Source organism: Oncorhynchus gorbuscha, unplaced genomic scaffold (genome assembly GCF_021184085.1).
Source record: "Oncorhynchus gorbuscha isolate QuinsamMale2020 ecotype Even-year unplaced genomic scaffold, OgorEven_v1.0 Un_scaffold_1986, whole genome shotgun sequence".
Lineage (NCBI taxonomy): Eukaryota > Metazoa > Chordata > Actinopteri > Salmoniformes > Salmonidae > Oncorhynchus > Oncorhynchus gorbuscha.
Genome location: NW_025746612.1, coordinates 1 through 16430, shown reverse-complemented (window position 1 = coordinate 16430; position 16430 = coordinate 1). Strand labels below are relative to the sequence as shown.

Sequence of the window (16430 nt, the reverse complement as noted above, 5' to 3'; positions counted from 1 at the left end):
ATATCAACACCCTGCTAGAGAGACTAGAGAGACTAGAGAGCAGTGAGATATCAACACCCTGCTAGAGAGAGACTAGAGAGCAGTGAGATATCAACACCCTGCTAGAGATCAGTGAGATATCAACACCCTGCTAGAGATACTAGAGATCAGTGAGATATCAACACCCTGCTAGAGAGACTAGAGAGCAGTGAGATATCAACACCCTGCTAGAGATACTAGAGAGCAGTGAGATATCAACACCCTGCTAGAGAGCAGTGAGATATCAACACCCTGCTAGAGATACTAGAGATCAGTGAGATATCAACACCCTGCTAGAGATACTAGAGAGCAGTGAGATATCAACACCCTGCTAGAGAGAGACTAGAGAGCAGTGAGATATCAACACCCTGCTAGAGATACTAGAGAGCAGTGAGATATCAACACCCTGCTAGAGATACTAGAGAGACCAGAGAGACTAGAGAGCAGTGAGATATCAACACCCTGCTAGAGATACTAGAGAGACTAGAGAGCAGTGAGATATCAACACCCTGCTAGAGATACTAGAGATACTAGAGAGCAGTGAGATATCAACACCCTGCTAGAGAGACTAGAGAGCAGTGAGATATCAACACCCTGCTAGAGAGCAGTGAGATATCAACACCCTGCTAGAGATACTAGAGAGCAGTGAGATATCAACACCCTGCTAGAGAGACTAGAGAGCAGTGAGATATCAACACCCTGCTAGAGAGAGACTAGAGAGCAGTGAGATATCAACACCCTGCTAGAGAGACTAGAGATCAGTGAGATATCAACACCCTGCTAGAGAGACTAGAGAGACTAGAGAGCAGTGAGATATCAACACCCTGCTAGAGAGACTAGAGAGACTAGAGAGCAGTGAGATATCAACACCCTGCTAGAGAGACTAGAGAGACTAGAGAGCAGTGAGATATCAACACCCTGCAAGAGAGACTAGAGAGCAGTGAGTTATCAACACCCTGCTAGAGAGACTAGAGAGACTAGAGAGCAGTGAGATATCAACACCCTGCTAGAGAGAGACTAGAGAGCAGTGAGATATCAACACCCTGCTAGAGAGACTAGAGAGCAGTGAGATATCAACACCCTGCTAGAGACTAGAGAGACTAGAGAGCAGTGAGATATCAACACCCTGCTAGAGAGACTAGAGAGCAGTGAGATATCAACACCCTGCTAGAGATACTAGAGAGCAGTGAGATATCAACACCCTGCTAGAGAGACTAGAGATACTAGAGAGCAGTGAGATATCAACACCCTGCTAGAGAGACTAGAGATACTAGAGAGCAGTGAGATATCAACACCCTGCTAGAGAGACTAGAGAGCAGTGAGATATCAACACCCTGCTAGAGAGACTAGAGATACTAGAGAGCAGTGAGATATCAACACCCTGCTAGAGAGACTAGAGAGCAGTGAGATATCAACACCCTGCTAGAGAGACTAGAGAGACTAGAGAGACTAGAGACTAGAGAGCAGTGAGATATCAACACCCTGCTAGAGAGACTAGAGAGACTAGAGATACTAGAGACTAGAGAGCAGTGAGATATCAACACCCTGCTAGAGAGACTAGAGAGACTAGAGATACTAGAGACTAGAGAGCAGTGAGATATCAACACCCTGCTAGAGAGACTAGAGAGACTAGAGATACTAGAGACTAGAGAGCAGTGAGATATCAACACCCTGCTAGAGAGACTAGAGAGACTAGAGATACTAGAGACTAGAGAGCAGTGAGATATCAACACCCTGCTAGAGAGACTAGAGAGACTAGAGATACTAGAGACTAGAGAGCAGTGAGATATCAACACCCTGCTAGAGAGACTAGAGAGACTAGAGAGACTAGAGAGACTAGAGACTAGAGAGACTAGAGAGCAGTGAGATATCAACACCCTGCTAGAGAGACTAGAGAGACTAGAGAGACTAGAGATACTAGAGACTAGAGAGACTAGAGAGACTAGAGACTAGAGAGACTAGAGAGACTAGAGATACTAGAGAGCAGTGAGATATCAACACCCTGCTAGAGAGACTAGAGAGCAGTGAGATATCAACACCCTGCTAGAGAGACTAGAGAGACTAGAGAGACTAGAGACTAGAGAGCAGTGAGATATCAACACCCTGCTAGAGATACTAGAGAGACTAGAGAGACTAGAGATACTAGAGACTAGAGAGCTATATTAAATATATATATTAAATATTCTACTTGTGTATATATTTGTTCTATTTGACAACTGTATTATTTCATTCCATCATCTCATCTCTATAGACCTGCTGCCTGCGCTGTCTGACAACATCACTATGTTAGTAGTTCTTCAGATTTATGTAACTGCTGAATACCAACAACTATCAATCACTGGGATGATGTATTTTCAGGTAGAGACACCTCTCACAGCAACTGCTCTCGATCCCTCGTCTTCTGTCTCTTCTCTCTCTTCCCACACAGACCGGGCAAGAGGGCTTATGGTCATTGTAGTTAATTACCACGTTTTCTGCACTAAACTATGTTGAATATTGGCCTGTAGGAAACGACCAACAACACACAGTTCAGGATTCATCTGATTTAATCTCTAGAGAAACACATTGAACTCACAGAAAAAAATATTGGTCATAGATGTATGTTAAACATAAATGTTTAAAAATCACTCAGCATTTCTCCCAGCTGGTGTTCCAGTCTGACTCTGGTCCAGCTCACTAATCAACAACACTCCCATTGCTTCCCCCACTACTGTTCTCTGGGATTATCCCACATCACTGATCTCCATTAGAGATGCAACTGGAGGAACACATCTGGACGGGCAGCTGAATAATATAGAATCTGAAGAGAGTGAGTGAGTGAGTGAGTGTGTGTGTGTGAGAGAGTGAGTGTGTGAGAGAGTGAGTGAGTGAGTGAGTGTGTGTGTGTGTGTGAGAGAGTGAGTGTGTGAGAGAGTGAGTGTGTACCACCTTATATCCACTCTCTCTAAACCTAAATTCCAACATTTGCATTGAGCAAATCAGCGGTTCAAGATTATATTTTTTTTGTTGAGAAAGTTGTGACAGTCATACTGAGAGAGAGAACGAGGGAGTGACAGAGAGGAGAGGAGAGAGAACGTTGAGAAAGGTGAGTCATACTGAGAGAGAGAACGAGGGAGAGACAGAGAGGAGAGGAGAGAGAACGAGGGAGTGACAGAGAGGAGAGGAGAGAGAAAGTTGAGAAAGGTGTGACAGTCATACTGAGAGAGAGAACGAGGGAGAGACAGAGAGGAGAGGAGAGAGAACGAGGGAGTGACAGAGAGGAGAGGAGAGAGAAAGTTGAGAAAGGTGTGACAGTCATACTGAGAGAGAGAACGAGGGAGAGACAGAGAGGAGAGGAGAGAAAAGTTGAGAAAGGTGTGACAGTCATACTGAGAGAGAGAACGAGGGAGAGACAGAGAGGAGAGGAGAGAGAACGAGGGAGTGACAGAGAGGAGAGGAGAGAGAAAGTTGAGAAAGGTGTGACAGTCATACTGAGAGAGAGAACGAGGGAGAGACAGAGAGGAGAGGAGAGAGAAAGTTGAGAAAGGTGTGACAGTCATACTGAGAGAGAGAACGAGGGAGAGACAGAGAGGAGAGGAGAGAGAAAGTTGTGACAGTCATACTGAGAGAGAAGGAGGGAGAGAGAAAGGAAAAGACAAAGGCAGATAGACAGATAGCGATGTGGTGACGTGTTCACAGTGGGGGAGTTGTGTAGTTATGGAACAGCCATATCTAATGTCCTTCAGCTGAACACTGTGCTTCCAATCATATCTTCAACTCAGAAAGAACAGACTCCACAGGCTAGGGAACACACGCGCGCGCACACACACACACACACACACACACACACACACACACACACACACACACACACACACACACACACACACACACACACACACACACACACACACACACACACACACACACACACACACACACACACACACACACACACACACACACACACACACACAGAGAATTAAAACAAGCAGCATCTTAGATAAACCTAGGAGAGAGAGAGAGAGAGAGGGGAGAGAGGTAGAGACAAGGAGGGGAGAGGAGGAAAGAGGTAGAGAGAGACAAGGAGGGGAGAGGAGGAGAGAGGTAGAGACAAGGAGGGGAGAGGAGAGAGAGAGGAGGAAAGAGGTAGAGAGAGACAAGGAGGGGAGAGGAGGAGAGAGAGAGGTAGAGACAAGGAGGGAGAGGAGGAGAGAGGTAGAGAGAGATAAGGAGGGAGAGGAGGAAAGAGGAGGAGAGAGAGAGTAGAGACAAGGAGGGAGAGGAGGAGAGAGAGGGAGGAGAGAGGTAGAGAGAGACAAGGAGGGTAGAGGAGGAGAGGTAGAGAGAGACAAGGAGGGGAGAGGAGGACAGAGAGAGGTAGAGACAAGGAGAGAGAGAAAGAAGGAGTAGAGGGTTACTGAGGGGTTAGATTACTACATACAAAGGGAAAGAGAAATATACCAAGTGTGAGAGAGAGAGACAGAGAGAGAGAGACAGAGAGAGAGAGAGAGAGAGAGAGAGAGAGAGAGAGAGAGAGAGAGAGAGAGAGAGAGAGAGAGAGAGAGAGAGAGAGACATAGACAGAGAGAGAGAGAAAGACACAGAGAGAGAGAGACATAGACAGAGAGAGAGAGAGAGAAAGAGAGAGAGAGAGAGAGAGAGAGAGAGAGAGAGACAGAGAGGGAGAGACTGAGAGAGAGAGAGAGAGAGAGAGAGAGAGAGAGAGAGAGAGAGAGAGAGAGAGAGAGAGAGAGAGAGAGAGAGAGACATAGACAGAGAAAGACAAAAAGAGGGATAGAAAGAGAGAGTGAGAAAGAAATACAAAGAGAGAAACTCATATGTAGAGATAATCACCACACCAACAGAACCTATGGTCTCATTCTGGCCCATGAAATTCAATACCATAAAAATATATTTACTAGGAATGTCTGCAGAAGAATTCTGCAGGCCGTGTGTGTGTGCGTCTGTACAGTGTGTGTGTGTGTACACAGTGTGTGTGTGTGTGTGTGTGTGTGTGTACACAGTGTGTGTGTGTGTGTGTGTGTCTACACGTGGACCAGCCAGGCAAAATCCAGGTCAGTTGTATTCAGTTGTACTGAATCACAGAGCTCTACTTTCCTCTCCCTGAGTTAGAGCTGAATCACAGAGCTTTACGTTCCTCTCCCTGAGTTAGAGCTGAATCACAGAGCTCTACGTTCCTCTCCCTGAGTTAGAGCTGAATCACAGAGCTCTACGTTCCTCTCCCTGAGTTAGAGCTGAATCACAGAGCTCTACGTTCCTCTCCCTGAGTTAGAGCTGAATCCCAGAGCTTTACGTTCCTCTCCCTGAGTTAGAGCTGAATCACAGAGCTTAACGTTCCTCTCCCTGAGTTAGAGCTGAATCACAGAGCTCTACGTTCCTCTCCCTGAGTTAGAGCTGAATCACAGAGCTCTACTTTCCTCTCCCTGAGTTAGAGCTGAATCACAGAGCTCTACGTTCCTCTCCCTGAGTTAGAGCTGAATCACAGAGCTTAACGTTCCTCTCCCTGAGTTAGAGCTGAATCACAGAGCTTAACGTTCCTCTCCCTGAGTTAGAGCTGAATCACAGAGCTTAACGTTCCTCTCCCTGAGTTAGAGCTGAATCACAGAGCTCTACTTTCCTCTCCCTGAGTTAGAGCTGAATCACAGAGCTTTACGTTCCTCTCCCTGAGTTAGAGCTGAATCACAGAGCTCTACTTTCCACTCAAGTATTTAGGCTTGCAAAATTCAGCCAACTTTCAGAAAATTCCCGGGAATCGCGCAATACCAGCTAGCGGTCGACCGGTTAATCGGAATGGCTGATTAATTAGGTCCGATTTGAAATTTTCATAACAATAGCAAATTGGTATTTTTGGGCGCCGATTTGCCGATTTAAAAAAATGGTTTTAATTATTTTTTAGACCTTTATTTAACTAGGCAAGTCAGTTAAGAACACATTCTTATTTTCAATGACGGCCTAGGAACAGTGGGTTACCTGCCTGTTCAGGGGCAGAACGACAGATTTTCACCTTGTCAGCTCGTGGGACCCAATCTTGAAGCCTTACAGTTAACTAGTCCAACGCAATAAAGACCTGCCTCTCTCTCGTTGCACTCTACAAGGAGACTGCCCGTTACGTGACTGCAGTAAGCCAAGGTAAGTTGCTAGCTAGCATTAAACTTAAACTTATCATATAAAAAACAATCAATCATAATCACTAGTTAACTACACATGGTTGATGATATTACTAGATATTACCTAGCGTGTCCTGCGTTGCATATAATCTGACTGAGCATATAAGCATACAAGTATCTAAATATCTGACTGAGCGGTGGTAGGCAGAAGCAGGCACGTAAACATTCATTCAAACAGCACTTTGTGCGTCAAGCATTGCGCTGTTTATGACTTCAAGCCTATCAACTCCCGAGATGAGGCTGGTGTAACCGAAGTGAAGTAGCTAGCTGGTTAGCGCGCGCTAATAGCGTTTCAAATGTCACTCGCCCTGGGCCTGTGGTCGTTTCCCTTGCTCTGCATGGGTAACGCTGCTTCGAGGGTGGCTGTTGTTGTTGTGTTCCTGGTTCGAGCCCAGAGAGGAGCGAGGAGAGGGACGGAAGCTTTACTGTTAAACAGGCAATACTATAGTGCCTATAAGAACATCCAATAGTCAAAGGTATATGAAATACAAATGGTATAGAGGAAATAGTCCTATAATTCCTATAATAACTACAACCTAAAACTTCTTACCTGGGAATATTGAAGACTCATGTTAAAAGGAACCACCAGCTTTCACATGTTCTCATGTTCTGAGCAAGGAACTTAAACTTTAGCTTTCTTACATGGCACATATTGCACTTTTACTTTCTTCTCCAACACTTTGTTTTTGCATTATTTAAACCAAATTGAACATGTTTCATTATTTATTTGAGGCTCAATGGATTTTATTGATATATTATATTACTTTAAAATAAGTGTTCATTCATTGTTGTTGTAATTGTTATTATTACAAATACAAAAATTATATAAAAAAATAAAAGCGTCCGATTATAGGGTTTTTGGGTCCTCCAATAATCTGTATCGGCGTTGTAAAATCATAATCGACCTCTAATACCAGCCCATCCTAAAGCCAGGAGTCATCTATCTCGCTGTCACACACACACATAAAATCATTCTGGAATTTTACACAAGTGGTCCTCCTGTTTCCTCTGGTGTGTGTGTGTGTGTGTGTGTGTGTGTGTGTGTGTGTGTGTGTGTGTGTGTGTGTGTGTGTGTGTGTGTGTGTGTGTGTGTGTGTGTGTGTGTGTGTGTGTGTGTGTGTGTGTGTGTAAACTGCAGGCTCCATCCTGTTTCCATCGGACCTGGCCACTGCCTGGCACGCGACCCCCCCACACACACACACACACACACACACACTGAGTGTGTGTTACCTGGGTGCTGAGTTGATCCTGGCTGATGTTGTTGATCCAGCGTGTGTAGCGCTCAGTAGATCCCTCTGGATCCCTGCGGACTTGACAGCCAATCAACTGAGAGAAACACAGACACATCTCTTAGTGATCTACTAGATACATGTGATGAACACAGACACTCACACACAAACAAACCACACTGATCACATATGATGTATGGAAGAGAGAAAGAGGGAGGGCTAGAAAGAGAGAAAGAGGGCTGGAGAGACAGACAGAGAGACAAAGAGAGACAAAGAGAGAGAGCGAGAGAGACAGAGAGAAACACACCAAGAGAGACTACCAGACAGACAGAGAGGAATGATCTACCAGACAGATAGAGAGGAATGATCTATCAGACAGACAGAGAGGAATGATCTACCAGACAGACAGAGAGGAATGATCTACCAGACAGACAGAGAGGAATGATCTACCAGACATATAGAGAGGAATGGTCTACCAGACAGACAGAGAGGAATGATCTACCAGACAGACAGAGAGGAATGGTCTATCAGACAGACAGGGAGGAATGATCTACCAGACAGACAGAGAGGAATGGTCTACCAGACAGACAGAGAGGAATGATCTACCAGACAGAGAGGAATGATCTACCAGACAGATGATCTACCAGACAGATGATCTACCAGACAGATAGAGAGGAATGGTCTACCAGACAGATAGAGAGGAATGGTCTACCAGACAGACAGAGAGGAATGATCTACCAGACAGAGAGGAATGATCTACCAGAAAGATGATCTACCAGACAGATAGAGAGGAATGATCTACCAGACAGATAGAGAGGAATGATCTACCAGACAGACAGAGAGGAATGATCTACCAGACATATAGAGGAATGATCTACCAGACAGATGATCTACCAGACAGAGAGGAATGATCTACCAGACAGATAGAGAGGAATGATCTACCAGACAGATGATCTACCAGACAGAGAGGAATGATCTACCAGACAGATGATCTACCAGACAGAGAGGAATGATCTACCAGACAGATAGAGAGGAATGATCTACCAGACAGATGATCTACCAGACAGAGAGGAATGATCTACCAGACAGATAGAGAGGAATGGTCTACCAGACAGATAGAGGAATGGTCTACCAGACAGATAGAGAGGAATGGTCTACCAGACAGATAGAGAGGAATGGTCTACCAGACAGATAGAGGAATGATCTACCAGACAGACAGAGAGGAATGATCTACCAGACAGATAGAGAGGAATGATCTACCAGACAGATGATCTACCAGACAGAGAGGAATGATCTACCAGACAGATGATCTACCAGACAGAGAGGAATGATCTACCAGACAGATAGAGAGGAATGATCTACCAGACAGATGATCTACCAGACAGAGAGGAATGATCTACCAGACAGATAGAGAGGAATGATCTACCAGACAGATAGAGAGGAATGGTCTACCAGACAGATAGAGGAATGGTCTACCAGACAGATAGAGAGGAATGGTCTACCAGACAGATAGAGGAATGATCTACCAGACAGACAGAGAGGAATGATCTACCAGACAGATAGAGAGGAATGATCTACCAGACAGATAGAGAGGAATGATCTACCAGACAGATGATCTACCAGACAGATAGAGAGGAATGATCTACCAGACAGATAGAGAGGAATGATCTACCAGACAGATAGAGAGGAATGGTCTACCAGACAGATAGAGAGGAATGGTCTACCAGACAGATAGAGAGGAATGGTCTACCAGACAGATAGAGAGGAATGGTCTACCAGACAGATAGAGAGGAATGGTCTACCAGACAGATAGAGAGGAATGATCTACCAGACAGATGGAGAGGAATGATCTACCAGACAGATAGAGAGGAATGATCTACCAGACAGATAGAGAGGAATGATCTACCAGACAGATGATCTACCAGACAGATGATCTACCAGACAGATGATCTACCAGACAGATGATCTACCAGACAGATGATCTACCAGACAGATAGAGAGGAATGATCTACCAGACAGATAGAGAGGAATGGTCTACCAGACAGATAGAGAGGAATGGTCTACCAGACAGATAGAGAGGAATGGTCTACCAGACAGATACAGAGGAATGGTCTACCAGACAGATAGAGAGGAATGGTCTACCAGACAGATAGAGAGGAATGATCTACCAGACAGATAGAGAGGAATGATCTACCAGACAGATAGAGAGGAATGATCTACCAGACAGATAGAGAGGAATGATCTACCAGACAGATAGAGAGGAATGATCTACCAGACAGATAGAGAGGAATGATCTACCAGACAGATAGAGAGGAATGATCTACCAGACAGATAGAGAGGAATGATCTACCAGACAGATGATCTACCAGACAGATGATCTACCAGACAGATAGAGAGGAATGGTCTACCAGACAGATAGAGAGGAAAGGTCTACCAGACAGATAGAGAGGAATGATCTACCAGACAGATAGAGAGGAATGATCTACCAGACAGATAGAGAGGAATGATCTACCAGACAGATGATCTACCAGACAGATGGAGAGGAATGGTCTACCAGACAGATGATCTACCAGACAGATAGAGAGGAATGATCTACCAGACAGATAGAGAGGAATGATCTACCAGACATATAGAGAGGAATGATCTACCAGACAGACAGAGAGGAATGGTCTACCAGACAGATAGAGAGGAATGATCTACCAGACATATAGAGAGGAATGATCTACCAGACAGATAGAGAGGAATGATCTACCAGACAGATGATCTACCAGACAGATAGAGAGGAATGGTCTACCAGACAGATGATCTACCAGACAGATAGAGAGGAATGATCTACCAGACAGATAGAGAGGAATGATCTACCAGACATATAGAGAGGAATGATCTACCAGACAGATGATCTACCAGACAGATGATCTACCAGACAGATAGAGAGGAATGGTCTACCAGACAGATAGAGAGGAATGGTCTACCAGACAGATAGAGAGGAATGGTCTACCAGACAGATAGAGAGGAATGATCTACCAGACAGATAGAGAGGAATGATCTACCAGACAGATAGAGAGGAATGATCTACCAGACATATAGAGAGGAATGACCTACCAGACAGATGATCTACCAGACAGATGATCTACCAGACAGATAGAGAGGAATGGTCTACCAGACAGATAGAGAGGAATGGTCTACCAGACAGATGATCTACCAGACAGATGATCTACCAGACAGATAGAGAGGAATGGTCTACCAGACAGATAGAGAGGAATGATCTACCAGACAGATGATCTACCAGACAGATGATCTACCAGACAGATAGAGAGGAATGGTCTACCAGACAGATAGAGAGGAATGATCTACCAGACATATAGAGAGGAATGATCTACCAGACAGATAGAGAGGAATGATCTACCAGACAGATGATCTACCAGACAGATAGAGAGGAATGGTCTACCAGACAGACAGAGAGGAATGATCTACCAGACAGACAGAGAGGAATGGTCTATCAGACAGACAGAGAGGAATGATCTACCAGACAGACAGAGAGGAATGGTCTACCAGACAGACAGAGAGGAATGATCTACCAGACAGAGAGGAATGATCTACCAGACAGATGATCTACCAGACAGATGATCTACCAGACAGATAGAGAGGAATGGTCTACCAGACAGATAGAGAGGAATGGTCTACCAGACAGACAGAGAGGAATGATCTACCAGACAGAGAGGAATGATCTACCAGAAAGATGATCTACCAGACAGATAGAGAGGAATGATCTACCAGACAGATAGAGAGGAATGATCTACCAGACAGACAGAGAGGAATGATCTACCAGACATATAGAGGAATGATCTACCAGACAGATGATCTACCAGACAGAGAGGAATGATCTACCAGACAGATAGAGAGGAATGATCTACCAGACAGATGATCTACCAGACAGAGAGGAATGATCTACCAGACAGATGATCTACCAGACAGAGAGGAATGATCTACCAGACAGATAGAGAGGAATGATCTACCAGACAGATGATCTACCAGACAGAGAGGAATGATCTACCAGACAGATAGAGAGGAATGATCTACCAGACAGATAGAGAGGAATGGTCTACCAGACAGATAGAGGAATGGTCTACCAGACAGATAGAGAGGAATGGTCTACCAGACAGATAGAGGAATGATCTACCAGACAGACAGAGAGGAATGATCTACCAGACAGATAGAGAGGAATGATCTACCAGACAGATAGAGAGGAATGATCTACCAGACAGATGATCTACCAGACAGAGAGGAATGATCTACCAGACAGATGATCTACCAGACAGAGAGGAATGATCTACCAGACAGATAGAGAGGAATGATCTACCAGACAGATGATCTACCAGACAGAGAGGAATGATCTACCAGACAGATAGAGAGGAATGATCTACCAGACAGATAGAGAGGAATGGTCTACCAGACAGATAGAGGAATGGTCTACCAGACAGATAGAGAGGAATGGTCTACCAGACAGATAGAGGAATGATCTACCAGACAGACAGAGAGGAATGATCTACCAGACAGATAGAGAGGAATGATCTACCAGACAGATAGAGAGGAATGATCTACCAGACAGATGATCTACCAGACAGATAGAGAGGAATGATCTACCAGACAGATAGAGAGGAATGATCTACCAGACAGATAGAGAGGAATGGTCTACCAGACAGATGAGGAATGGTCTACCAGACAGATAGATGGTCTACCAGACAGATAGAGAGGAATGGTCTACCAGACAGATAGAGAGGAATGGTCTACCAGACAGATAGAGAGGAATGATCTACCAGACAGATGGAGAGGAATGATCTACCAGACAGATAGAGAGGAATGATCTACCAGACAGATAGAGAGAATGATCTACCAGACAGATGATCTACCAGACAGATGATCTACCAGACAGATGATCTACCAGACAGATGATCTACCAGACAGATGATCTACCAGACAGATAGAGAGGAATGATCTACCAGACAGATAGAGAGGAATGGTCTACCAGACAGATAGAGAGGAATGGTCTACCAGACAGATAGAGAGGAATGGTCTACCAGACAGATAGAGAGGAATGGTCTACCAGACAGATAGAGAGGAATGGTCTACCAGACAGATAGAGAGGAATGATCTACCAGACAGATAGAGAGGAATGATCTACCAGACAGATAGAGAGGAATGATCTACCAGACAGATAGAGAGGAATGATCTACCAGACAGATAGAGAGGAATGATCTACCAGACAGATAGAGAGGAATGATCTACCAGACAGATAGAGAGGAATGATCTACCAGACAGATGATCTACCAGACAGATGATCTACCAGACAGATAGAGAGGAATGGTCTACCAGACAGATAGAGAGGAATGGTCTACCAGACAGATAGAGAGAGGAATGATCTACCAGACAGATAGAGAGGAATGATCTACCAGACAGATAGAGAGGAATGATCTACCAGACAGATGATCTACCAGACAGATGGAGAGGAATGGTCTACCAGACAGATGATCTACCAGACAGATAGAGAGGAATGATCTACCAGACAGATAGAGAGGAATGATCTACCAGACATATAGAGAGGAATGATCTACCAGACAGACAGAGAGGAATGGTCTACCAGACAGATAGAGAGGAATGATCTACCAGACATATAGAGAGGAATGATCTACCAGACAGATAGAGGAATGATCTACCAGACAGATGATCTACCAGACAGATAGAGAGGAATGATCTACCAGACAGATGATCTACCAGACAGATAGAGAATGATCTACCAGACATATAGAGAGGAATGATCTACCAGACAGATGATCTACCAGACAATGATCTACCAGACAGATAGATGGTCTACCAGACAGATAGAGAGGAATGGTCTACCAGACAGATAGAGAGAATGGTCTACCAGACAGATAGAGAGAATGATCTACCAGACAGATAGAGAGGAATGATCTACCAGACAGATGATGATCTACCAGACATATAGAGAGGAATGACCTACCAGACAGATGATCTACCAGACAGATGATCTACCAGACAGATAGAGAGGAATGGTCTACCAGACAGATAGAGAGGAATGGTCTACCAGACAGATGATCTACCAGACAGATGATCTACCAGACAGATAGAGAGAATGGTCTACCAGACGACATGAGAAGGAATGATCTACCAGACAGATGATCTACCAGACAGATGATCTACCAGACAGATAGAGAGGAATGGTCTACCAGACAGATGAGAGGAATGATCTACCAGACATATAGAGAGGAATGATCTACAGACAGATAGAGAGGAATGATCTACCAGACAGATGATCTACCAGACAGATATGGTCTACCAGACAGATAGAGAGGAATGGTCTACCAGACAGATGATCTACCAGACAGATAGAGAGGAATGGTCTACCAGACAGATAGAGAGGATGATCTACCAGACAGTTAGAGAGGAATGGTCTACCAGACAGATGAGAGGAATGGTCTACCAGACAGATAGAGAAATGATCTACCAGACAGATAGAGAGGAATGGTCTACCAGACAGATAGAGAGGAATGATCTACCAGACATAGAGAGGAATGATCTACCAGACAGATAGAGGAATGATCTACCAGACAGATAGAGGAATGATCTACCAGACAGATGATCTACCAGACGATAGAGGAATGATCTACCAGACAGATAGAGAGGAATGGTCTACCAGACAGAGAGGAATGATCTACCAGACATATAGAGAGGAATGATCTACCAGACAGATAGAGAGGAATGATCTACCAGACAGATAGAGAGGAATGATCTACCAGTGGAGATTTAAAACAACCTAAAGTCAACCCATATTATTATTCCACATAGCTGAACCAATCCCTCTCATTTCCTCTCTACACCTGTCTGCTGCACACCCACACAGTTCAAAGGGCAAATAAGCAGAGAAAACCACATGGCCTTACTTCCCTTTTTCCCCATTCACTCTCTGTCTCTCTGTCTCTCTGTCTCTCTATTATCTCTCTAGCCACCCCCCCCCCATATCTCCTGCAACTCTCCCTCACCTACTACACATGACCCCCTAACCTTTAACCTGTAATCCCACAGCTCACACTGAGACACACCTTAATATACACCCACCCACACCACTCTACGAGAAACACGACCCCAGTTCACAGGACAGAAGGAATGTGGGGAACTCCGGACATACAGAATGTTAAAGTTTTCCTGTCTGTTATGATCATTTAGAGGAGACAGGGAGAGCAGGAGGGAGAGAGGGAGGGAGGGGTAGATGGAGATAGAGGAGGGAGAGAGAGAGGGACGAAGGGGGAGAGGGAGAGGGGAGGAGATGGAGAGGAGGGAGATGGAGAGAGAGGAGGAGGAGGGAGATGGAGAGAGAGAGGGAGGGAGATGGAGAGAGAGGAGGAGGAGATGGAGAGAGAGGGAGGGAGATGAGAGAGGAGGGAGGGAGGAGAGGAAGAGGATGGGAGGAGATGGAGAGAGGCAGGGAGGATAAGGAGAAAGAGCGAGAGGAGATGGATGGAGATATGGAGGAAAGAGATGGATGGAGATATGGAGGGAGGAGATGGATGGAGATATGGAGGGAGGAGATGGACAGAGGAGGATAACTCATCAGACTAGAGCTGTTCTCCCTGGGCTCTAGAGGGAGGGATAACTCATCAGACTAGAGCTGTACTCCCTGGCTTCTAGATAGACAGTAGTCTAGAGGTAGAGGGAGGATAACTCATCAGACTAGAGCTGTACTCTCTGGGCTCTAGAGGGATGGATAACTCATCAGACTAGAGCTGTACTCCCTGGGCTCTAGAGGGAGGGATAACTCATCAGACTAGAGCTGTACTCCCTGGGCTCTAGAGGGAGGGATAACTCATCAGACTAGAGCTGTACTCCCTGGGCTCTAGAGGAGGGATAACTCATCAGACTAGACTGTTCTCCCTGGGCTCTAGAGGGAGGATAACTCATCAGACTAGAGCTGTTCTCCCTGGGCTCTAGAGAGGATAACTCATCAGACTAGAGCTGTACTCCCTGGGCTCTAGAGGGAGGGATAACTCATCAGACTAGAGCTGTACTCCCTGGGCTCTAGAGGAGGGATAACTTATCAGACAAGAGCTGTTCTCCCTGGGCTCTAGGGGAGGGATAACTAATCAGACTAGAGCTGTTCTCCTGGGCTCTAGAGGAGGGATAACTCATCAGACTAGAGCTGTTCTCCCTGGGCTCTAGAGGGAGGGATAACTCATCAGACTAGAGCTGTTCTCCCTGGGCTCTAGGGGAGGGATAACTCAACAGACTAGAGCTGTACCCTGGGCTCTAGAGGGAGGGATAACTGATCAGACTAGAGCAGTACTCTCTGGGATCTAGATAGACAGTAGTCTAGAGGTAGAGAGGAATAACTCATCAGACTAGAGCTGTACTCCCTGGGCTCTAGAGGGAGGGATAACTAATCAGACTAGAGCTGTACTCCCTGGGCTCTAGAGGGAGGATAACTCATCAGACTAGAGCTGTACTCCCTGGGCTCTAGAGGAGGGATAACTCATCAGACTAGAGCTGTACTCCCTGGGCTCTAGAGGAGGGATAACTCATCAGACTAGAGCTGTTCTCCCTGGGCTCTAGAGGGAGGGATAAATCAACAGACTAGAGCTGTACACCCTGGGCTCTAGAGGGAGGGATAACTGATCAGACTAGAGCAGTACTCTCTGGGATCTAGATAGACAGTAGTCTAGAGGTAGAGAGAATAACTCATCAGACTAGAGCTGTACTCCCTGGGCTCTAGAGGGAGGGATAACTCATCAGACTAGAGCTGTACTCCCTGGGCTCTAGAGGAGGGATAACTCATCAGACTAGAGCTGTACTCCCTGGGCTCTAGAGGGAGGGATAACTCATCAGACTAGAGCTGTTCTCCCTGGGCTCTAGATAGACAGTAGTACTTACAGAGTTAGAGTTGAAGAGGCAGGCCTCGTATTGGAGATGTATTCGCTGAGGCATCATCACATCATCCTGGAACA

The 16430-nt window shown here is 45.4% G+C and overlaps 1 protein-coding gene across 1 annotated transcript in view; it reads right to left on the bottom strand.

The window, feature by feature from the left end:
* LOC124024737 (UDP-GlcNAc:betaGal beta-1,3-N-acetylglucosaminyltransferase-like protein 1) overlaps positions 1-16424 on the bottom strand; it is a 38071-nt gene extending 21647 nt beyond the window's left edge. Inside the window, exons 1-2 of the mRNA XM_046338534.1 lie at positions 16357-16424; positions 7418-7513 (exon numbers count right to left, since the gene is read on the bottom strand). Coding sequence (XP_046194490.1) covers positions 7418-7513; positions 16357-16413 — 153 coding nt within the window. The 5' untranslated portion in view covers positions 16414-16424. The remainder of the gene's footprint in view (positions 1-7417; positions 7514-16356) is intronic.
* Positions 16425-16430: the final 6 nt, after the last annotated feature.